Source organism: Echiichthys vipera (assembly GCF_963691815.1).
Source record: "Echiichthys vipera genome assembly, chromosome: 16".
Lineage (NCBI taxonomy): Eukaryota > Metazoa > Chordata > Actinopteri > Perciformes > Trachinidae > Echiichthys > Echiichthys vipera.
Genome location: NC_139841.1, coordinates 16,374,837 through 16,400,997, shown reverse-complemented (window position 1 = coordinate 16,400,997; position 26,161 = coordinate 16,374,837). Strand labels below are relative to the sequence as shown.

Genomic DNA, 26,161 nt, shown 5'->3' with positions numbered 1-26,161 from the left:
AAGTAGTCTATAATCAAGTTCAGTAGAGAACCTAATAAAGGACTTTATGTATCTTAACTCCAGTCCAAGAAATATTAAACCATGTGCTAGATATGCTGAATCTGTCTCTTCATACATCCCCATTCTTGTTTGTTGAGTTGTAGGAGGTGTGCTTGTCCTCATCAAAATATATAAAAATAGGCATTTTCTTTTTAAAAGGTAGATACGGTTTCAGCGAGTTGTTGTTCAGCATCTGTCGTTGCCCAGCTGGGGTGACAGCAAGCATAACTAGCACAGGAAGGAAGGACAGGAGGTGAGACACAGTGAGACAAGGTGTAAGTTTGTGATCACTCAGTACATTTCTGTAGACCTCTACAGGTCTAAGTTAATGTTTCCTTGTCGAAAACAAAAAAGGGCTTTGACTTGATTCATCTACACTAGCCACAACTTGAGAATTGACAATAATAAACCCATGCCCAAACATCTCAAATGTTGTTCTTTTAATGAGCAACGCATCTTTATATCATACGTCAGTCAGCATTGAAGTGCATTGATTAAAAAGTAAGTGCAAGTACAGATTTTGATGCATTCATTTTGACTAGAGGATTAAATTATTTGCAATTTCGCCCCAAAAATAGTCATTCTACAGGGGCACTCTGCAAAATAAAACCGCTATAGATTGATGCTGTTTCTAACCTAAAAGATATATGCTTTTTTCCTCATTTCAAGCTTTTTAAATTATCTCTGAGTGAGTGTGCAGGAGCGATTTTCATCTGCCGTCTGCTCTCAGTTCACTCCAGTCCATCAGACACAGCACTTTTCCCCAATATCACTGTCATGCTTCCTGTCTGATTTCTCAGTGCTTTCTCAGTTTGCTGACTGAAATCAAGCCAGTGGAAGCACAAAGTCTGTGAGAAGCACTATTTTAGTGCAATAGTTTCACACATGGTAACCTTGCCACCTAAAACTGGCTATCTCTGCATAGAGATGGAGTAGAGTTCCTATCGTACTCCCATCGATAGGCCTTTTACTGAAGGAAGCGCCATTATTTGTGGTCAAGTCACCAGAGCAAGGATAACATCATCTTTTGAGGTAATAAAAACAAATAACAGCATGAAGTTATCCATTAAAATGCATTGTCCCCAGTATCTTGGATTCTGTCATCAGAATTTGGATAATACTTATTGAAACCATAAGGCTTTACGATAAATGCAACTTGGCCATATGATGGCCAAAGTCTTCAGTGGAGGCATTCCCCTTGGACTCTAGCTGCTCTCGGAGGAGGTGGGCGGTGCTGTGGAGGACGACCTCCGTCGGGACACTGACTGTGAGCGCTCAGGGCTGTGTTTGTCATAAGGCTGGAGCTGCACCTCCAGGAAGTCCCTGTGCTGCTGACTGATGACCTGGCTGATGAGTCCCGGCAGAGCCTGCAAGTTACTCAGTAGAGTCTCCAGCTTTGTCTCCAGCAGGGCAATCCTCTTCTCCATGTCCTCTCCTCTCTCATTCAAGTCTGATATCATGTCATACATGATGTTCTGAGTCTGGAAGAGGGGAGAGGGAACACACTTAAAATGATCATTTTCCAAAGTTGTGTTATTTTTGATGGTCAACCTGGGAATATTGTATGATAAATACAATAACACACAGGATAATATATAGATACAAACACAATTCTGCAAAGGAGAGGAAAGGAAATAAAAGACTGTGACTATTACATTAAGACACTTTCTGTTCAGACTTTAAATTACAGAAGAAAAAAAAACATCAATAGAATAGCCATTAACAACTGTTAATTGACAAAACAATTAAAGGATAGGTACACATTTTTGCAAGTCTATCTGTAAAAAATACTCATGCTCATATGTGGAAAGCGGTAATTGTCCACAGTCATTTTAAAGTTCAGTTGAAGCCAATATGAGGCTTTAGCAGCAGCTGAGTTAGACAAATTAGGGAGTCTTCCAAAGTTACGTTCTTTTAGTTCCCTTTTTGTGCTTCATTGGACAGTATTTTCATGCAGAGCTACAGTGGAGAGAACGTAACACAATTAGGGAATTATAAACTAAGAACACAGTAACTTTGTGAGATAGCAACTTGATGTGACTGACTCATACTGCCGAAGCCTCATCTTAGTTGTGATTGAACTATGAAGTGCATTTTTTGCACTGAACAAGGACTGTGGATTTTGTCCCTTATCACTTACATTTAAATTGCTTTAAAAGGGGAACAACAACTCTTTCAATGTACATATATTCATGTGGGTATTGTTTTAAGATTAAGTTAAAAAAATGCGAACCTATCCTTTAATCTCAGCATCTAACACAAAATGTCAAATGGGATGGACATCGGGTCTTTACGTCTAAAATAACACAGTTTCAAAAAATTATTTCCGGGTTCAAACACTACGTCGAATAAAAACAACCTTTTACAATCACTTCTCTCTTCAGTGACACATCTTTTCAACGATAAAAAGGCAGTAAAATGACAATTCTGTTGCTTTTACTACGTTCTGCTCAAACAACAGGGAACACAGCACTACGGCATTGTAGAAATACAAGGCTTGGACCAGCTTGGACCCAGAAACAGTACTTTGGAAGGGCATTGCATCACGACTCAAAGACCGGATAGAAAAATCAGTTATCAGCATGAAAATTGATTAACCAAATTTCAAGTTAAAGTGCTTTTATTTAAGTACTATCATGAAGTCTGTGTTATCCCTTTTTGTTGGCTGCAACCTCCCAGCGAGTGTCCCATTGTGGCCCATTGTCCTCCAGTCTTGAGGGAGCAGAGGTTGAAGTCAATTCCAACCTTGAAAAGGATTTTCTGTTAAAGACCAGCTGCGAATGGCAGATTTTATATGACCAGTTTACAAGACTTCAGGTTTCCATGCAGACCAGAATACATTATCCTATGACCTTGATGAGACAGGAAAGGTGCCTGCTGAGTTTGCGTGATGCTTTTTGCTCTTATATCTGTCCATAGATCTTTAAAATATATACTACTGTTTTTTCCTCCTGAGGTTCACTCGGGGGATTCTGCGGGAATATTCAGCAGAGGATTGGCAGCCTGGAGGCGATGCCATCCATCACTTACCTTTTCCTCTTCTGATTTGTGGTGGGAATAATGGGATGGGTTGTTTATGTGAATCAGTAAGAACTGAAGTAACAGTGACACAATTCAACCTGACGGTTACCGGTGAGAAAGGTTTTACTGTGTTGTATTACTTACACAAACACTAATCGAATCCTTGGATTTCATGCATAGATTTGTCAGTGGCTCATAAATGCAATTCAACATTTAAACAGTTTGTGAAAAGATATTCAAATATCTAAAAGGTCCCACATGCTGTCTGTCTGAATATACCTGTATTCACCCTCTGTCTGACGCTCCGTCAGTATTGTTCGTTTCTGCAAACCACAGAAATGTTGAAATGAAACGGTTTTTTTTGCAGCCTTTTACATCTGTATGCTACGTACCAGGCATTCAACTGACTCCTTTGTAAAACCATTCACGTTAATATTACAAGTGCTCCAGTTGTCAGGTGATTTAGTATAACAAGCCTCAAACTCCGCTTAGGTAGGAGGTTGGGTGGATGGTTGGATCAAATACACATCAGACTGGGGGAGTGTGGTCCTTTTCGTGTCCCGTTCCATGTAAAAGTGAAATTTAATTACTTATTTTATCCCAATGCACAATCTTTTCCTAAACCTTCCATGTAGTTTCGATGCCTAAACCTAAGTAATGTTAAATGTTTTTGTTTGAATTCACAAAGTTAATGGTGTGTTTAAATCTGCGGCCGTGGATCATCAAAAAGTTTTAGCGCATGTTTGTTAAGCCCCCCCTCCTGAAGAAGACGAGTCTGCTCTGATTGGTCAGTGTTTCCGGTTCTTCTGCATTTGCGTGCCTATAGACCTATTCAAAGATGTTATCATAAACACTCCCATGTGTCCCAATTGACTTCCTGTTGCAGTGAATGTGAATGACATCAGCTAGCAAGTTAACAAGGATCAAAGCTACTGCCTAGCAATACAATTACCATTAAAAAGGTCTATAGTGTAACTGTGACATCACAACTCTACAAAACGCCTGAGGGCTCAGTTAGAGGCACAGTTTCTGAATATGTGTGCATTTCTCTGTGGATTGAGCATTTGAAACTTTCACAGTATTTAGATCCTCGACCTGCTCAATAACAAAGACATGGAAACCTCCCTTTTAAGATATGGGATCTTTAAATGTATGGAGATGTTATCTGTTATTCTTCCTCTGATGAAGAAAATGATTGCATATAAGGCTGAACTGACCCAAGACTGGGCCTCATCTGTAAATCATGAAATGTAACAAGAACACATTAAAAGAGCATATAAAAAAACATATAAATGAATCTAGAGACTATGAAAATGGTCCCAGTAAACCACAAGAGAATGAATTTCGTAAAGGATGTAACTGATGGAGCAAGATTATATGCTATTATTATGACTCCACTTCAGTTGTATAATGAAACCACAAATTGACACTATCAAGCCATTTCTGGACAAGAGGAGAGAGAGATGAGTGGCAGAGAACGTTTTTAAAAGCAGCTTGAGTGAGCAGTTTTGCAGTTTGAGGACATATAATTGAGCCTGAATGACAAAGCGAAGAAAATACTGTGGAGAGAAATGATATTCACCCAAACAGTGCATCACTTAAGTCATATAAAATGAAAAAAACATATTCCATATTAGACTGTAGAGGAGATAATGAGTTAAGGGGATACATTGTGATCTGAGGTATTTCACATTGCACTGCAGTGGCAATGCAGCTGCCAATGATATGTTCAGCTCGATTTAGCTCCATCTTTCAACTGAAGCCCTGAGGAGACTGAAGCTACTCTGCCCTCTCATGGCAACAGACTTGTATAACAGCGATAACAGACCCAGCTGAGTGGAACTGGCTTTAATCCACCTTATATCCAATGTCACAGCCCAACTCGTGCTGTCGTTTTATAGAACACAAGGTGATTGGGCAGTATTACCTACTACCTTTCATGACGTTGACGCTGGCCTGAATCCAGTTTGACCACGCGGAACGTTTGAATGTCAAAGCTCTCTCCTCCCTTTCTCTGCTTTTACTTCTGGCTGAATCATCAGATCACAGTGTGTTTCCCTTCCCAGGTTACTGTTTCTGCAGTGTCAGGCTGGCGCACTGCCTGGTCTTTCCCTAAAGGTTTGTCAACTTCTGTTTAGTGCATCTGGAGACAAACATCAGGGAATAAATAAGGTGAAAAAAAGCACAGATACAAAAGGGGTTTCTCCTCACTCCCATTCAGTTGTTTTCCAGAGAACCTGTCCCGGGGATAGTCATTTATACTGTGAAATAAAATGTTATTATTTTTCAAACCACAAAAGATCAGAATCTCAGGGGAGTGCAGACAACCAGAAGCATCACACAGATTCAGTTTTAATCACCCTGTCTGTTTATTTGACACCTGTAGACTTTATCAGAAAACACAACTAATTCAGCGAGTGAACTAGCATGCAAAGAATTCAATCACACAAAGAAAAGAAACTTATCAGGATAGTTTGTGTGTCCTAATGTACAATGCAGCAGTTAGTCTAGCTTACCTTAGCAAGGTCCACTAGTGAGTTTGCTTGGTCATTCAGCTTGCGTTGCTCCATTTTAACACTTCTCAATCTGAACACAAGACCATTCAGAACCCAATAAATCAACGCTATCAGAATTTTGTCATTAAATCTGTGCACACACAAGGCATACACACGAAGAGCACTCCTAGGACATGCATAGGATGTGTGTAGAAAATGCAGGGGTCAGTCGGTTTTCTTGAGCTGCATGCAAGTGGAAAGGAGGCCACAGAGGTTGGGAGAGCTGTCACAGAGGATAATGAGACCAGCTCGACGTCCTACTCAACCAATACGCACCTACGCACAACTATATAGGAATGAGGCAGACACATATACCACCCAACTCCTATAGCTACATGTTGGATTATAAACCACCAAAAACGGTTGTACCTTTAAAGATCTCCTTCTGTTTAAACAAGATTTTTCTCTGTTTAATTTGATAAATTATTTAGTCACTCAAAAGCAAGCTGTGTATAGCAGCTGTCTGCACATATGTGGACCATTTTCCTTTTGAGGTTTTGTAATACAAACATTCAACGTGGCATCACATTTGAGAAATATTAAAAATGTCTTCACAATTGGCATCATGGCTAGAAAATTATCCATTACGTGTTTTTTTTTGTTGTTGTTTTTTTAAAATAGCCTTATAAGAAGGCATGATTTTCCCAGTGACATTTAACTTGTGCTCCATTTTTTAATCAACCAAAAACTCTACTTGTAAAGTCTGCAAAAAATAACTCATCTACTTCATACAACATGCTTGAATAATTCACATCTCCTGTTTAATTAGCCTCATCCTCTCGGGGGCCCAAAAACAGCAAGTGTGCAGTATTGTAGAGTGTCGACCGCACGTGGTGTCAAGATATTAAAGAGCTATTTTTCTCCCAGAATCACCCACGCATGCTAAATAAAACTGGGCTCAATACACAGAAAAGCATCATGGTGGAAAGTAAGTCAACGTTTCATATTTAAAACAACTCTAACTAACTGAGACATGTAGTCTGAGGTGATTAGAAGGTTGTGTTTGAATCGAAGGCAAACAGTAATGAAGTTTGAGAAGGGATTTAAGTGGGGAGTCAGCTAATTAGCTGAGATGCACCCATTCTCATGCAATGCAGGATAATTTATCTGTTTCCTGGAGACAGGCAGATGCGGAACGAAGATGACGGGTAAGACCAACAGAGGGTGTCACGGGAGTCACTAAAGGGAAACTACAGGCAAGGGAAGGTGTCAGAAAAAACTGAGGTCCAAAATGCTCAGACTCTAAAGACAAGTACAGAAATACCATAATTAATAATGAAATAAAAACAAAGGTGTCTAAATGATAGAAGATAATAGATATTCGGTGTTAAATGATGTTGCAGTTGATGTAAGACCTGTTGGAATTATACATTTCACAGTTGGATGACCAATAGCTGTCAGATGGGGTCAAAGCACAGGGCAGAGCGAGGTCAGGACGAGGAAGCCCACTTGTCCTCTCTTTTATATTCTGTACGTCTTTTCCGCTCAGTCAATCACTCCTCATGGGCATTTCTCCTTCTCAATGGGCACTCTAAATCTGCTTGCTATTCATCAGGGAAAAACGGCTACGCTAAGCTTTTCAATACCCCACTAAATCAGTTAAGGCAATCTCAGTTAGTGCTGCACCATATTTCTTACCCTCTTTGCTTGCTTTCTTTGTCATGACTGGCCCTTACCCCGCTGTGGAAAAAAATGCAAATGTCTCTCCAGTGTAATGGTCAGGGTGACCATTCTGCAGCCTGTCCCCGCTGACAGCTTCATGTTGATGGTCACAGTTGCAGCCTCTCGGGCCCAAACAGGATTGCTCAGGGGCTTTACCCTGACCTTCCTCTCAGGTCACTTTCCTGTTTCTCCACTGATCTATGAGCTAAAAAGCACTCCCTGCTCTGTCTCCTGCTATGATTCCCACTTTAACCTTGTAGATGGAAAGTGACAGTGTTCTCCAAGGGGATGGTCTCATTATACTGAGACACTTGACTCAACAGCTGTAATGGCCTAAAACATATAAGACATTTGGTTGCATGCATGCAACATCATGCCTGTGGTGTGATAAACTGCACCATTTGAATAGCCTCAGGAGTGTTTAAAGGAAACATACTAAGCTCATTATCAGGGTCATTAGGTTTTCTAGAACATGTTTACATGCCTTAATGTAAAAAAACCCTTATTTTCACACTGTCTGAATATACAGATATTCACCCTTAAACACTCAAGTCCCCCTTCCCGAAAAAACCCCCACTCTGCTCCGATTGGTCAGGTTCTCCGGGTCTTCTGCATCTACACTTTTGGCATCGCTGCACCGTCATTGCAGCCGGGGGATGACTGAAACAGCGCTGTAACTACTTTCTACCTATATATTGTAAAGTTGTGACATCACAACTGTACAGAAGTCTTGATGGCTTGTTTAAAGGCACAGTTTCATAATAATAAATAAGATGAGTGTTTTGATACTTTCACATTACTTATATGGTACTTTGACCTGCTCTACAATAAATTAAAAAAAGACATCTCACTATTTTACAAAATGGGACCTTTAATCAGGGTCTATGGCTAACTCTGCTAATTCTTTCTAGTGCAGAAATGCTTGACAGATACATGTCCGTGTTATTATGCTGTTCACCAGCCATGATAACACCAGATCAGCGTCTTTGCTACCGTGTCATCCAACAGAGAAATGGAGTAAATGTGGCTGCAAATGTAGCAACAGGCGTAACAATGGTTCCACACGCCGAAAGATGACCCCGAGCCCTGATCTGTATGAGCATGACTGCTAAGTTGTATAACATGACTTGAGGGATATTGTAAATTATATACTTGCTACTGCTACTGCAGGTCTGTCTCCTGTAGAGCTCTAGTCGTCATCCTTCGGTACGTGAAAGCACAGTTGACTGGAGTTTAATCAGGGGCTTTTCTGATTAAAGATCAAATTCTCATCACATCCATGCAGAAATGGAAAGAAAAACACCCTCCATCACCGATAATTGAAATTCACTTAATATGCATCTGTGGGTGTGTTTACAAAGTGCAGCATGAGTCTAGTCAATAATAAGATGTAAACAGGTGTTTGTGCGGGTTATTTAATGCTATTTGTTTGAATGACAAATGTGAGACTGAGGTGTATCAAATTGCCGTGCTACTCAGTCGAACAGACATATAAATAAAAAACATTTGTAGCATCTTAAATGAAATAATCTGGCACCAATATGATTGTGTCATGTGAACCGATTCAATCATTGGAAGCTACAGCATTATTTTTGTGGCATGAATTTCACTTATCAAATGAGGGAGTGTAATTTTTTAGTCACATTATTGGGTTCAAGGACAAGCTCTCGTTAGCATGCACACAACAGGTCTGTATCTACATGTGAGGCGAAGACTTACTTTCGAGCTCTATTGCATTGTGTCGACACAAACAGGAAAAAAAGGAAACATGAAGTAGACAAATGAATTATTACAACATCAGATAAACATATTCAGATGGCAAAATCTGTTTCGCTCAAGTCTGGCTGCTGGAACCCTCATCTCTACGCCGTCACCTCACCTCTGAACAGCAGCGACAACATTCCTCAACTTATTTCTTCTTGCAACTGGCGTGTTATCTCTCTCTGTTTCTCGTAGCTGCAGCTCTGCTTGCTCTCTAACTCTAATCCCTTTTCTTCCACACTAGTCCTGGTTATCAGAAATACAGTAACTCAAAACAAACTCCCAGTAAACAACAAAGAAACAAACACCAACACAGACAGTGCCTCGAAGCGTCTACGGCTGCATTTTACACCTCACCTCCTTTAGGGTGATTGATAAAGACTTCTGTGAAAGTTTTTCACACCGTCTCGCAGCTTTCACCTGAGGAAAACAGGCACAATGAAAACTGATTTGATGTGTGCTATCACTTCATGACAAGCCAAAGGATGGCTGTAGGCCTTTTCCAACCCTCCACTTGAGTGATCCGTTCACTGTCAGGCCACTTTCTGTCCCATATTCATCTCTCCTATGAGGCAACTCTCCAAGATAAGGCCTGCGAACACACTACCTCAGGAACAAAACAGATATAGGTGTGACGGGAGGATGTTGATACCACGCTGACTAATTGTCCTTGCACACAGAGCTGGACGTGACTTTTTTCCGCCCAGAGAAACTGGTTCTCTATAGATTTAGTTTTAGCTCTGAGGGATTTCCATTATTAGACTGTCCTAGAGAACAGGAGTTGCACATGAGACACGGTCACCGCCGCTGCAAACATAATGATTCGACAAGGCAGCCATGACAAAAATGCTATTAAATGGAACAAATCTGGATGCAGGTTGCAGCAGCAGCGGATAGTCTGTGTTTCTCTACCTCTCTGTCTTGTAATCAAACATCCTAATGTCTTTGAAATGTAAATGTATGTTCAAAAGATTCATGAGCAAATCAAAGTTGCACACCACAAAGACCCATATACATACGTAAAAACCACAGAAAGCAAACACACAGCGGACATTTTACTTGAGCATAAAGCTACATAATAACACACCTTACTTATTATAATAAAGCACTGAGTTGATTGCCAGTTATTGAAATAAGCCACAGACCGGATGTGCTTGTAAGCACTGTAGGTTGAAGAAAAACAAGAGTGAGGGGAGGCTAAAATCAATACTGTTTTGGAGTTTTATAGCACTTTGGGGATCCTCTGGGACCCTCTAGAAGACTAGCTGACAGGTAAGTGTGTAACCAGCCGCTAGAAAAGTAGACACCCAAATGTGTCACCCCAGAGGTCAGCCAGACATCTGATTTACAGCGAAGGAAACACACAAGTCAAACTGACAGCAAAAGGTGACAGAGAGAGAGAGAGAGAGAGAGAGAGAGAGAGAGAGAGAGAGAGAGAGAGAGAGAGAGAGATGGAGAGAGTATCAAACTGCTGTGAAGTCGGTAACTTGAGAATATATCAAGGTCAACATCAGGAATCCGTCTGTAAAACTGGACTGACTATTTCCACAATATCCTAGAAACAGGGGATGTTTCGCTCAACCTATTAAGAGAAAATGCCATTTTTAACATAAAATATGTCACTTTTACACTGACAATTCTTACTCTGTTTTTGATATAAATGAATTACAAGAACCTCTATTGTATCAGTGAATACAGTTTACATAAATGTGGTTCTGTTGCATATATTACCACTCTTTATGACGAAGAATCAACAGGCCAACTCATTTTCACATCTGCAAATTTAAAGTCAGTCAAGTCAAGCGAAACAAGTACAAGATCGTTCAATAATATCATCACTTATTTTTGCTACAGGTGTCAAACAAGTCAGATTTAAGGTTGCATCTGCAACTCAAGTGAATACACTGCGGGATGAAAAGGCGTTAGGAGGTCAGGGGTTAAGAGCAGGGTACCTACTGGTGAATGGCTTGGAGAAATTTCCTCTGGTGCTTCCTGACTCTGGCGTGGTCCATCTTCCTCACCAGTTTGGTGTTCTTATAGATGAGCCACGTCTCCCTGAGAACATTCGCAGCTGTGTTTTTCACCTAAAGCGCAAACAAGAATACATTTTAGTCAAGAAAATGGAAAGGTTAGATATCTGATGTCAAAAGCATGAATGCTGATCTTACTCTTTTTGTTAGCTGGGTGTCCATCATAAAATTGTGGACATGTTTTTCAGCTTTGGTTAACTCCAGTTTCTTTGCCACCACAGCCACCACCAAGGCAGTGCAGCCAGCACCCTGTGAAATAACAAGACACGACAAGGCACAGATATACGATGTGGATTTCTATTGATTTGCTATTTTTTTTAGTCATGAAATATTTTTAGTATATTAGTTATTTTCACAAAAATAACTAATTTCTGTCAACATCAGAAGCAGCGCCTTGCAAAAAACAACTCCATAAAGTGAGCACTCAGTCTGCTTTTCTCACCATAATGCCAGTCAGGAGGCAGACTCCTTTCCCACAGTATGTGTTTGGGACCATATCCCCATATCCAATGGTGAGAAACGTGATTGAGATCAACCACATGGCTCCTAGAAAGTTGCTGGTTATGTCTTGGTTGTCATGGTACCTGTAATAAATAATAAATGCAATAGATTGACTGACCTTCATGCACCCGGTCCACTCCAACTTCACTTTATTACTAATTCTCATTAAAATAAAAATAAAAATCCAATGTACTGAAGGACAGTACAAAGGATCAAATGTGTTTTAAGAATACTCTGGGTCTTTAATCCTTTCTTGTAAATCTTACTCTCTTGATGCCCGGGCACAGAGTGAGCGCAGAAGTGTGTACATTATCTATTTTTATGCCTTATCTATGTTTCATGCTGAGCAGTGCTGCATAACGTGAGAAACGGATCCAGGCACCTTTCGCAAGCTCTCACAGTCCATGCAGCGATGATCCACAGTGAGATGGTGAAGACCAGCAGCACGGTGCCTGGACAGATGGTCATGAGGGTCTTCATCACGAAGCGTGTGTTAAAGTTAATCTTGTTGAGTGCACCGATGCTGCGGGACGAGGCGTCCGTGAAGAGCTTGCTGTGCAGCAGCATGACACGAGCGATGAGGTACAGCCGCAGGAACATGGGGATGGACAGGATGATGTCCACATCTGCATCCGTCTTGGATGGCACATAGGAGTAGGCCAGGCGTGCCGTCCAAGTGAAGGTGTAGTTCCCTGGGATGGGGTGGATGGCACACACCAGGATCTCCAGGCAGATGAAGAAGATGCGCTCATATGTCATGGCTATCCTCCAGTCATCAGCTGCGTTGTCCACCATAAATAACTGCAACAAAAGGGCATGGTGAGGCTAACGGAGGGTAACATTTCCATCATGGTGACACAGCTAGCTACAGGAAATCATTAAATCCCATTAAACAATAAGTCACAAATAGCTTTGAGTCATTAAGTTGCATTTCTAAGTCACACTTCTTAAGGGCATTAGCAGTTTCCCCCCAGTTGTTGCACATTTAGGACAAATGTCCCAAAGCATTATTTTGAGGATTTCCAAGAAAATGAAATTGATCCAAATCACTGTGTAGTGCTCAAAATAACATTTGGAGGAGGAAAAGAAAATAATGAATAAATGATATGAAAAGGGGATGAAATGACCTTCAGGTATGTTCACTATATATGATGAAACAGAGATTTAATGTAGGTACATCCCAAAAAAACATTTCCAGGTGCTGGATCAAATTGATCAATGCAAGAATCAGGAAAAGAACTGCACACTGTATTGAAAGCTCCCAGCAGTCTAACAGAGATCTTCTTCAGTCATTGTCAAAATAAAGACAATGCCTGAAAAAGATCTCTGTTAGATTGAAATGCTGAACAGTTAAGATCACTGAAAGCTTTTAATGCAGTGTGTAGATCTTTATATGATGATGGTTGCAACACTGTCATTTCATGCCATTGTTTTCTGAATACATTTTCCAAAGAATACCAGTGTTTTTTTCCTGCCTTTTGGACAGCCATTTGTTTCTATTAATTCCTGTATGGTAAGAAAATCCTTCTGAAGCTCCAAGCCTTTTCAAGCTTAATTTCCATATTAAAGTGGAATTAATGGACTACAACGGCTGTCTGGAAGATAGAGTTACTCAAAGCTAAAACAGTAAGTCAATTAATCAATTTGCAAAAAAATAGTCAGCAACTATTTTGATGTGATTTTTCAAGCAGAAATAATAAAAATATGACAAAATGTCTCTAGTTTCATGTCCACAAATGTTAAGATTTTGCTTCGTCAGTTTATATGTGTAAACTGAATAAATGGGAGTATTTGACTTTTGTTTAAACAGAACAAGACATTTGAAGAGATCACATTTCCACACTAAAGTACAATAATTCATGTAAAGTATGCAATTTGTAATAAGATAGATCAAATAGTCTTTTTCCACGTGTCTCCATTACGTTCTGCTTTGAGAATCCTTGAATAAAACGTATTATAAAAATAAGAGTTACATTAGCAGCATTCTGTATATGCATTTAAGTTTAAAGAATTATAGTGATGAGGACATCTGCTGCCTCCACATTAACATTAGCTTCTGATCGCCTGGCCACCCCGACCAGAAGGTAGGCTGTTCCACTGGGGACACAGTGTGGGTGGATTTCAACACCCGTCATCACTCTTCTCCACCCTGGCGTCTCTCACACACGGCAGCTTCCTCACATGGTCACCTCAGCTGCCTCCTCTTGTACCCCCCCCCCCCCCCCCATCATTTTCAATCCAATCTCCGACCAGAAGATTCACTGCTCAGTGTATTCACCCTGAACTAACGACTAAGCCTATGACCACCATCACCAGCTCTTTCACGGTGATCCCTGATCATGCTTACACTCAATGATACACTCTCTCGATTTCACTCCTCTCTCTGAATTTTACATTTGCGTGTGTGGGTTGCAGATTAAATACTATCAAACTGTATTAGCTTCCCCTACATTTGTCAAATAATTGCTGTTTTTGATACGCCACTCTGATATTCCTCCAAAGCTGATCCTGCTCTATCCACTCAATCACCTCAAGGTCCTGTGCCTGCATACAGGCCGTCACAACTGGCAGCAGATATTTCACAAAATGTTGCTGTCAGCAAATTCAAGCGAGGTTTCCTGGCGGCTGTTTTTTTGCCATGAGAGCAGAAGCCTCTCTGAAGGAGGGGAAAGGAAAAACTGCACATGATTACATTTTGTCGCACACCTCCTTAATGTGCGTATACAATGTCCGGTGACTTGTCTATATTAAAATGAAAATATGTACATATATTACAATGTTTTTGCTTGCCGTTTAGCATCTTGGAGAGCAGGAGTCACACAGGTTAGTTCATCTTTAATATTCTAAATGTGTAGTTTTGATGATCAGGGACTTTTTTCCAATCCACAAATAGCCTATACCTGAAGGCATTACACAAAAAGATTTTTTTAAATTAACCCATCAAATAAATTATCTCCTGTGACTGGTGACTGGCCACGACAGCAGCATGCAAAGTTAGAGACAACAACAATGACAAGAAATACATTGACTTATGAATAAATATATTAAAAAAACCTATGCAGAGTGACAAGTACCAATTAACTCACCATCATACGTTATTGTAGCATTAAAATCAGGCAGAGACCAGTTCTCTATTAGTTTCTTGTGATGTAAGACTGTAATGCTAGTCAGGTCTCTGTGAACGTACAAATATACGATGGGAGTTTACCCAGATGGCTTTATGAATAAAAAATTAAGAATAATGGAAAACATTTTAAGATTAGGGACTATACAAATATTTTTAGGGGTCAGAAAAAGGGGAGTGTTATGTCTTTTTTTCTTTACGTTGCTTATGGTCTGAATTTATATTCAATTTCATAATTTTCTTGCAGAGTTTACTGTAAAACAAGCTTAAATCGACACATACAAAAAACGTTACACATACATGCAATTGTGTGTATCATGCAGGGGACAACCATCGTATCTTTGCATGCATTTTCTAGTGGCATATCAGTTTTCAGACACAGTAGATGCAGATCTTTATAGTTATTAGGGAATGTACATACCTTCTCTAAAGAGTTGCAGTCTTTTAACTAGCCAACAGTTCACTTTAATCTACATTATAACAGAACCAAATTGTTTATTCCACTCTTAACATGCAATTCAATTTTGTTCCATTAATATATTAACCTTGAAAATCGGAGTTGAGTTGAGACGGAGTTACAGTGGGGTAGGTGTTATAATATTCTCTGTCAAAGGGAGGGTCCAAACCACATTTTGCTTTTTTATAAGGTCAGTCATAAGGTTAATCCCCCTCTACTCTCTCAAATCATTTTCATATACTCCCTTAGCTGCGAAGGTGTGAAATACGCAGGGTATGTTGATATCAAAACAGTCGTTTTAATTCTGTATGAAATCAAATGTTCATCATATCTCTCTCACACACACACACACACTGGAGGGACACATCACAATTCGGCATTTTGCCAACTACTCTCCATTTAGCTTAATTTGGAGTTTCTTATTATAGAATTAAAAAAAACCTGTCCCAATCCTGGAGGCCTAATGGGATCAGTGACCTAGATTGTAAATTAAGCAGTGATATGCTACATAAAACTAAATTGCTGGAGTAGTCATATCTTTCACATTGGAATAAAAGCCCCCTATCCAACATGTTCAAGGACAAAAGAAATCAATAAAATGGTGCACCGCCACTTTTCTCACAGACACACATGGATGCACCCCATGTTACAGCTTGACAGCTTGGAAGGCACTCTGACACTATAGCCGCCTGCTTTGGTTTAACACACAACCTTCACTAAAGCCACAGACAAAGCATGCCTATTATAGCTTCGGAGCCAATTATGTCTAACAGCCATTGTACAAGAAATATCAACTGTCAACAAGCTGGCACATTACAACAAAAACAGAAAAACCACAGCAAACATGTGTCCCAGCACAAACAGAACAACTGACCCACAAAGCCTCTACAGCTCATTTAGATTTATTTAAAGGCTGCAATCAAAGTTTCCCCCAAACACAGAAAACACATGGATTAAATTTTCAGTGGCAGTTGTTCATATCAAATGAGCGACACCGAGCTCCTTTAACAAACTGACATCTGTCGGAGAAGTGTGTAACTCTAACCACAGCTCATCTTGTTCGGCTTTCCAAGTGACTGTAATGTAGACACGGTAACACAAGCTGTGACTGCACTATGCTACCGTTTCTTACTTACAGAATTAGAGCTCTGAAAGCAGCTAAATCTATTGTTTGCACACAGCACAAGCAGCGTTTTATTTTACATTTTAAACAACAAACCCGTCCTGTCAAAAGCAGTTACAAAGTTTGTTACCTCAAAATGTAATTAAACATTTACATGCCGGTTGCATAAGGAAAGCCTACTTGGTGGGTAAAAGCAATTATGGTAATGGATGACCTGAAATACAATACTCAAGGGCCCTTTACCTCAGACCATCATATATTCCATGCCCGCAGCAGAACCCACAGTTATGACAGAGAGGTGGAGGAGACTACATCTGCTTTTATCTGTTTTAAATCAAGGTAAATTATATAACATGGAGGACACTGAGTCAGGCCTAAAAACAGTTGATGAAACAGAGCACTTTTAAATGAGTTACAACAGGCTGAATTTTTTTTAAACACACCAAGTTAAAGGATTTCATGATGTATTTTTGTAAAATTGGGTCCAGGGGAGATTTAAAATTTCTCTTTGGGTTCTCAAGTTGAAAAAGTTTGGGAACCCCTGTCCTAGAGGAAATGTCAGGGGATTACCAAAGTCAACAGAATTCACCCTCTTGAGAATGGGAACGTCTGGACCAACCGTTCGACATTGCAGTTTCTGCAACGCTACACTATGGTTGCTGTTTTAAACATGGGGAAGGCATAGTTAAACTATGTGGTAAGGTATAGGCAGCAAAATCCTGTGGCTAGGATAAGGAAAAGATTATGCGTGAGGTTAAATTAAGTGTGTGTATAATGTAACTACAGCGAGGCACCGGACACATGGGACATGAACAGGACATGAGCCGCCGCCTCCAGGGTAAAAGTCCAGTAATTGGTCGACACATCCCCAACCACGACCTCCTCCACAAGGACATTGCGCCCCTTAATCCTGAAGCGCTTGCTGAGGGTCTAATTATTCCATGAATGGCTTTGCTGTTCTGGTGTGTTCCATACAGATGCTAAAAAGTCGGTATCAAATGAAGAAAGCAATGACAAAAAGAAACAACCGTATTTGATGCCCTGGGAATCAAAACAGGCTAGTACGTGTTGTAATTTGGATGAACTGACACTTTAAGTCATTTTTTATTAATGGTTTGCGTTCCTTTATCAGGCCCCTATATCTTATTTTATGATATGGATACACACAGACACATATTTGTAATAGTGTTCATGTTAGTGTGTCCAAACCTTAATCTAAATCAAATTCTAACCTTAACCTTGGTATCCTCCCAGTATCAATGAGCGTCACATTAAGCCTCTGTGTCTGGTAACACACCTGAGCGAAAAAACAGCTGATACAGTGGCTATGAAGACGATTTGCGACCCAGCACTCACTGGTTTCTCTCAGCTTGTTTTCTGAAGGACACAAAATATGGTCTAATCACCAAAAGCGCATGCCCCTTGAAGTTTAATTCATGTCGGGTTGAGAGACAACAAAGCTATATATGTCCTGAAATCATTCCCAGCCCGCCGCCGTCCTGCGTCCCCACACTGTGCAGTCTCAGAGGAGCTCACCTGCGACGCTAAGATGGTTTGGTTACTGGTTTCACGACGCTCAATATAACTAATGGAGTCCGGCTCAATATTTAATCTGTGTAATGTGGAGATGGGGACATATATCTTGTCACTGAGAATGAAAACGTTCAATCTCATTAGTGAATTAGGTTGAGAGGTTCTGCCCGATTAGACTTTAATGCAATGCTTTATTTATGATATCAAAGTGAGCCACTAAGAGGCCACTTTGCTGAGTAAATCTGAAGCTGTTGCTGATTCGGTTTGCTTTTGTTTCTGAAATTAAGTCTCACATGCATATTCATTCTTCTGTTCAAGCAAAGTAAAGCCTCTCTGAGCCGAAGAAAGCTTGTATAAATCTTTCCTCCTTTAAAGTGTCGCTGCTGCGGCCGACGCATTAATAACCTGAACCTAAAATCGTGTGCATGTTTAAATGCACAAGCAGAGTACAATTGAGTAAATGCCATCAATAAATAATTTTTTAAGGATTCTCAACTCTTTGGGAGGCTGAGTGTTCCTGTCCTTGAAAGCCTGTAGGTTCTGTGAAAACCCTGAGGTCACCAGCCAGTGCTGGTTATCTGACTCCAGTCTGGAGTCTCAGGTAGAGGGCAGATTTCACTGTGAGAAATGCAGAGCGTCTCCTGCAGTTACACCATATCTCTGACACATACACCCCACCAAGGGGGAGGTCTGACAAGCTCGGCCTAGTTTGACTTTGGCACGATTCGCTTGCACAGTTTCGGTGATCTGTTTTTATTTTATCTTTTCTGTAGATTGCAAAATGAAATACTATTCAGCTGTGAAACATCAGCGCCGACGCTTATCACAAAAGTACACATCAAAGACAGAACAACCCCCAAAGCATTTTGCATTAGTTTTAAGAAAACTCAGCAGAACTGTCATCACAAGGTATGGCGACACAGCAATGGCCTTAACACAAATGCCCCTCGGCAACGAGCCCTTGATAAGATGAAAACTTTCAAAATGCCAGTTTCTGTCTATGTGGGAATAACGTGAACTCATCAACCATCTTAGCAGTGAGAGCAGGAAGATGTTCCCAGCTCATAGCTTATATCAGACTTTGACAATGACAAATCAAAGTCATGAAGCAGCTACAGACTCTAACCTCTCCATTTCCACTCATATTGTACAATAAGTCGCTGCCTGCCAACGCAGCAAACTCGACTAAAAAGTCTAAAAATTCCTCGGGCAGATTGCCAGCTGCTAACAAAAGACATCAAAGGGGTTGGATCAGGCCGATAACATTTGAAGGAGAAGTATAAAAAGATACTGTACAATATCAAAATGTACCAATGAGGGTTAAAGAGACTGGGGCTAAAAAAATGTTTCAGACAGAGAGTGAACACAGGAATATTCAGAACAGGGCCTGATCGATATGGGATTTTTGAGACCAATACCAATTCTGATTTTAAAGAGGGGAAATTAATATAGTGCATTTTTGAGCTGGAATGAAAATAAACCTTTCCTACGTGGACTTTACAAGGATATCACTCGGCAAAGGTATTCAGAAGGTCGCCTTTTAAAACGAATTACTTTATTAAAGAATATTTAACATCATTATAACTACAATGTATTACATGGTCAACTAATTCTAGATATGATCACTGAGAAAATAAAGAATTTATGGAAATAAAAAAATATCAGTCAATTGCAGAAAATTTAAATAAAGAATATATTAAACTAAAATAAATTGCTAGATGACACCATTCCCAAGCATCTTTTTATGTATTATTGTTATTATGTATCTTTTTATGAATACGCCAATTGCCAGTTTATACAAATATGTCTGTGATAGGCCAAAATCGGCCAATAATATTGGGTGACTGATAAATCAGCCTGGCTCTAATTCAGACAGACATGATGAGAAACAGTGTTTCTTTTGTAGAAACCCAAAATACAAGTATGAACCTGAAAATGAGCATGACATCAGACTTTTTTTGTTACTTATACTAATTGTAAACATTGTTTCTCTCTGTTAATACACTTTGCTCAGTAGGTCACTCATCACTGCCATCGCAGCACAGTAGACGTATCCCGAAACAATTCAAATGACAGCTGCCGTCCAAAATCTACCCTGTCTGACCTGACCTTTTGAGTTTTCAGTCACTCTGAGGAGGAAAAACATCCTGTTGTTATATCCTATAAAAACGAGAGGGCATGGTCTTCAGTTTTAAGGGGGTAGAAGTGGTGAGGAAATATTTCATCATCCTGACTTATGCTTCTACATCTGACAGGCATCTGTGGGTACACATGGATGTGCATGCATAATCTATTTCACTGCAGGAGAAAAATTCTCCCATGGAAAAGTGCACTTCAGAAATAGCACTCTAATATCACGCAGACTTTGGGCTCACGTAGTATCACAACAAAAACAAAGTGGGCATCACATTATACTGAAAAAGAGTGTGATGGGGGTAACACCACATAGAGAGACAATTAGTCAGTAGATTAGCTATGATTTAAAAGGACAGTGCCGGGTTTTTACACTTCAATTTACTAATCTGCAATGCATATGAAAAGTTGGATAATGTCTTTGGCTCTGGTTTAGCTTTGACAAAATTACTAAAGTAACTTCACTTCAGTACATCATTTTGGGATTAAAGGTGACATATTTTGCCCATTTTAAAATTCCACATTTGCATTCTCTGTGTCTCTGAACCGTCACTGCAGACGGCGAAATGACAGTAACTGCACTGTAGTGGCACTTTCTACCTATATATAATAAATCTGTGACATCACAACCGTATAAAAGTCCTGACAGCTTTTTTAAAGACACGGTTTCTGAATACAGGCTGTATGCATTTCTCTGTGGATTGAGCATTTTGATAATATCACAGTATTTATATAGCACCTCAACCTGCTTTATAATAAAACAAACATGAAAATCTCCCTTTTTACAATATGGGACCTCTAATTTTACACGGATTGCTGGTCTTGGGGAAGAATACTGCTGCCTTTAGCGTTCCCAGAAGGAGCTGTGCGAAGTTCCCTCAGGGTATGTCACTTGAGACAGTGCTGGTTGGGGCTTAAGAGTACAAGTTTGACAATGAAACAAAATTGGGGGTGCAGAGTTATAAAGAAATGATTCGACCAGGCCGCCAACAGGCTGAGAGTACTTTAGCTGCTACTAAGATAACGCACCTGAACATCTGACCAAATTGTCTGCAGTCAAGTTGCATTGTGAGTAATGTAAGCATCACCTAATTTGAAAAACAATATTTCCTGTTCCTTTGACCTGTTTTTTCAACAATGCTAAAGCAATAAAAGTACTATTTTCCTGTAATGGTAGGTGTCTGTTACACACAAGTTACAGGGCAGGGAGGGTCTAATGAAAAAAAAAATAGAGCTGAAACAATCCAATTCATCACAAATGAAGTCAAATCACATTTCTATCTAATGCAAATGAAATGAAGCGCAGCCAAAATGAAAAGGGAACACAAACATCCAGAACAACTGTGTGTGCATTTGTGAGTCATTAGGGTTAGATTTAGAATTAATTTGTATCAGTGTGTGTGTGTGTGTGTGTGTGTGTGTGTGTGTGTGTGTGTGTGTGTGTGTGTGTAAATACATATGTGAGTGTGCAGGAACCAAGTAATGACAGATTAGCAACAACAGGCACAAAAGCCCCTCAGGCAGGGAAGCAAAGCCGAAGCTGGTGGAAGTCGAAGCATAAACACTATGAACTGCAAATAGTAGGACTGAGTCAGTTTCTAGGAACTGGCTGATAGTTTTGTTCCAAAGGGAACTTGATGAATTACAGGACGGACGTTCTAATCAACTCGTACATTTAGAGAGAAACAGCACGGAGTGATCAAGACTGCAGTGATGCGATGACGTTTTCGGATTCATTTGTGTTCAGGTTGAAATAAACTTTGTATAAATCACTGAGGAGAGGGGATGGATGTGCGTTGAAAAGTGCATCACAGTAATCAACTCTGGGACAACCAATTGTCTTAATAAAGTTTTCTAGGTCAGAGGAAGAGGAAACATCTTTATTGTGTAGAGAGAGGGAGCTATAGGGTGAAAAATGTTTTGGATATCGGCGTGACTGTCAGAGCAGTCTGGATCAAAGAGGCTTGCAGCAGACTTCCTGTGGGGTGAATGTGCCACTACTGACAATTAAAGGAATGGTTTGAAAAGCTTGTTAGAGAGCTGAAATGAAAATTTCAGCTTGCCTGTAGTGAGGGAAAGAATATTGCTCCACAGCCATTTTTAATGTCCAAAACAGAGGCTTCAAGCTCTTTAAAAACTGCTGTCATCACCATATTTATCAAAAGAGATGTGTTGCTGCACCACAACAGTGATAATATATGAGAAACAGTGACTGAAAGTGTGCAGCACAACCCCGTGCTCAAGGATTTTAACCGGTTAACTGTGATCGGGGATCATACTGCTGAGGCACAAATACCAATTTAACACAATCTGTTATAAAACTCACTATGGAAACATGCTGTGATGATAAATGCACCTCTGCAAAACATTAGCCACACCTAAATCATTACATTATTTAACATCAGGAAAAGTGCGCACAAGCAAGAAGTTTAAAAGCTCAGTTTATGAATTGAATAATTTACACAGGATTAAGTAAAAGGTGCGGAGGCCGAGGGAAGAACGAATACGATACTCTCGTGCAAACTTATGCTTTCCAACCTATAAACAGCTACAGACTGTGTGCTGGGGAAATGAGAGCACTTCTGAATATGGTAATGATGTCTGTGCATTTCTATCACTTCTCATAAAGAAAACTTTACAACATCTGAAGGGGGGGGGGGGCACACTTAACTGTTGGGCTACTCCCCTGGGACTTGTAAGCACTAAATATAGCAACAAAGCTGATGAATATACTGTAGCTAATGTGACATTTTAATATAAAAAGATAAGAACCTCATGTTTTGCCCATATGTAATATTTTCTGTTCTTCTAAAACATATCTAAATGTGGAATATTAGCAGATGGAAACAGCTGGATCAGCGCAAACAGTTCAGTTAAAGGCATTTTAAAAGATCATCATCTGTCACCCATTAATATGATTAAACATGGTGTCATTTGAGATATGAGATAATGAAAATCAGTTGCGTTTTTTTCAAGTGAAGTTTTCAAATTAAAAACAAAAGAGAAAAAGGAATATCTTATACATGTAAGCTTCCAGGCGGCATATGTCCATGCAACCCTGCGGAAAAGTGGCACCGTTCATTTTGTGGCAACAAAAGACACAAGTGCTAAAGCTCAGGATGAACTGTAAGTAACGCAACAATGCTCTGAGGCAAGGTCATAAAACTGTCCAAGAGTTGAAACTGGGCAGGCTGACAATCTATTCATTCACTGAGCCCTGTGAGGAGTTCCTAAATCTTACCAAAATGTATGATGATCTGTAAATGAGCCTTCAAAAACATGGATCAGTCTAACAGTCCTAACACCTCTACCGTCATTGATGCAATCACATGGCTGTACAGCTTTTTTGATATTTAAAACATCCAGAGTTGTGGAACCAACAGACATTTTTTATGGAATGAAGAATTATATGATAAAGAAAAAATGTGGTTTCACTGAGTAATTCAACTGCCCCACACTGCACAGAAACTAAAATACTTCACTTGCTTTTTTAAAGGAAGTTATTTGCTTTGGTAAATTTAGGAAACTCTTTTTCTAACAAGCAAATACTAATTTTCTGCAAAACCTATTGACTATCAAACCTATTTGTGACATCCTATAAAGTTGCACAGACACGTTAATTTGACATTAAACTGAGCATTTACTAAATGCAATTAAACATTTGCTAGTATAGCCAACAGCTGACCCTTCAACGCCAACAGTTAAAGAATAAGAAAAGTGTTACATTACCTGTATCTCTCTTGCATGGTAAATGATAATCAGCCCCAGGAGAATGATTGTAGAAAGGCTTATCAGGCATTTTAGAGCTAATGAATACAGGGACTCCTGGAAAAGAGCGACAACACTATAGCCAAACAACACACAACATCATGACATAAAAGCAAAGTAATGATTCAGCTTCCTTAAGTGTGCAACAAATTCTAACATGATATATTTTTGTACAAGTCAGGATCATGGCTGGACAGCCGTGGGCCTTTTGGCCTGCATGTGACGGCGTGACTACACGGGACACTTTGCAGTGAGCCCAGACTTCTTATTTAAAGTGACTTCTTGGCTTCTTTTTTTTATTTACTTGCTCCGTCAGTCACATGCTACTCAATTGACTCTGAACGGTGAAGATACGCACCTTTCCATAGGCTCCCCATGAGAGTTCAGTCTCTATAACCATAACAACGATCCCAAACATCCCAAAGATTAAAGCATAGTCGCTGAGCCGCTTCCTTTTCTCAAACAAGGCCCTCCTGTGCCCGAGCTTTTCCCCAATGTTCTGGTTCTTCTTTTTCCCCGATTTACCGCCGCTGTGGCCGCAGCCTCCCCCTCCGTGTGGCATCAGTGTGGTGGAATTATTATCCGGCTTGGAGACTAAAGTGTCCGACGCATCTGCGGCTGAGATGGGCTGCAAAGGCTGGGACTCGGAATCAAACTCGTGTATGTTTCTGCGGGACGAGCTCAAGTTGCTCAGCGGCCGCATTACGCCGCCGTTGTATCTGCAGCTGCTCATGGCTATTTCATTGTAGGAGTTACTGTCTTTGTGGCTGCTGCCCAGGCTGCCCCGCTGCCGATCGCGGCAATGCTGCTGCTGCTGCTGACGGTGAGGATGATGATGATGCCTGGATGAACTACCATGACTAGAAGGTGTGAACTCGCAGACGCTGTTCTGGCAACCTTGCCTCGAAGACGTTTCCGAAGGTGTCCTTAAAGTTCCCACAGTGGTCGGCGACGTCCCGCGAAAGACGAGGCTTTTTCTCGCATCACAGGTGCAGTTATTGCAGGTGCAGCATCGGTCGTGCTGCTTGCTGATCCGATCCTCGCGCCCGCAGTAGTGCTGGTACTTACAGTGCTGGAACTGCTGCTCTGGGAAGAAATCGTTCTGCAGCTGCAATGGGGTTTCCATGTCAGTGCTGCCGTTTAAAGCAGCAGTCGGGTACCACAGAGCACCCGACGAAGGGCGTTATGGTACTTACGGGAGGACAGAGCCGCTGCATGAATAGACCCATTTCGGCTCCGGTAGAATGTGAGCGGTGCCTCCGATTGGGCAGGAGAGGGTACCAAAACAACTGTCTCGACGTCATGAAAAGGTTGCAACCATGAGATGTGAAGCCCAGCCTTATCTTATCAGGATCAACAGAAACTACAGGCTACAGAATGAATGCTATTTTTGGAGATCCACCTGCACTTTTACACCTTTACAAATATCTGAACTTTTAATGCAAACCAAAAAAAAAACTTCTTTCTGAAACTGTTACGAGAGTAAAGGAAGATGTTTTTAAAGATGTACATTGAAACATATGAAAATGTGTGTTTTCTCAGTTATACTGTTGTCATACTGTTGTTAAGTGTCATACATTTGCACCGGGATACACACATATGTTAATAAGCGTTTCCACACAACAGGCCTATTCATAAATTCTTGACTGATTTCCCCATTTATTGACTTCAGAGGAAACACACGTAGCTCGCTGTCACCGCTGATTTAACACGATGCTGCCGCTTCCATTCAGCCCATTGGCCGCTGACCATGTGACCGTGCAGGCCTGTAGCACCTATATGGCCGAGGCTCGTGCGTGTCTGCAGCCACAGATTGATGTGACCGCTGGTGGCTGCGTTATTAATGGAGTAGAAGAGTTATATCACCCTGAGGAAAATACAGCCAAACTGCTGAGATTGAGCAGCTGTGGAGGCATAAACCAAAGTCTGAAACCCAATCATCCACACGTCCCGGCGTATGCAGCAGCAACAAATTTAGTCTCATGGCTGTTAGGGCTATACTGGAGTTATGTTTCTTGTTTTTTGTGGTGGGATTATAGTCAGAGGTGCGCAGTTTGCTTTCCTTGCTTCAGTTGCATTGGAATCGTAAAGTTGTCTCCCTCTGTATCCCATTTAAATCACCATGGCATCAGCATACAACAATAAATATTCTAAACATCCGCTGATCGGAAAGAAAGAGTTTAAAATATATACACGAGGTCTTTTACTACATGCACGGTCATATTTATTGTTTTTGAATAGGCGTTTTTGAAAGTGTAACTGTCCACGGTGCTGAAAGTCAGTCCATCCTGAACAAACTTTCAGCACCCAGCACCGTGGACAGCTCCACTCGCTCATTGATCACCACCAACCCTTTAATAAAACAAGCCCTCTGCACAGGATCGCAATGCGCACTTACTCCTGATTGGCTGGGTCTACATGCCCACGTGACACCCCCCACCTCCAGAGCTCTCT

At 40.6% G+C, this 26,161-nt stretch overlaps 1 protein-coding gene across 2 annotated transcripts; it reads right to left on the bottom strand.

Annotated features, from left to right (window-relative positions):
* Positions 1 to 1,244: 1,244 nt before the first annotated feature.
* On the bottom strand, positions 1,245 to 24,848 carry kcnn2 (potassium calcium-activated channel subfamily N member 2; the record flags this gene model as incomplete). 2 transcript variants are annotated; one of them, XM_083929935.1, is made up of 8 exons in its annotated part: positions 1,245 to 1,520; positions 5,577 to 5,646; positions 10,995 to 11,122; positions 11,207 to 11,317; positions 11,511 to 11,652; positions 11,952 to 12,370; positions 23,669 to 23,764; positions 24,066 to 24,848. In XM_083929935.1, 8 exons carry the CDS (start codon positions 24,831 to 24,833, stop codon positions 1,245 to 1,247), a joined length of 2,010 nt encoding a protein of 669 aa, XP_083786061.1. The 2 variants fall into 2 exon arrangements, with proteins under 2 accessions (XP_083786061.1, XP_083786060.1); XM_083929934.1 differs by having other exon boundaries at positions 23,669 to 23,761; positions 24,066 to 24,440.
* Between the last annotated feature and the right edge of the window lie 1,313 nt (positions 24,849 to 26,161).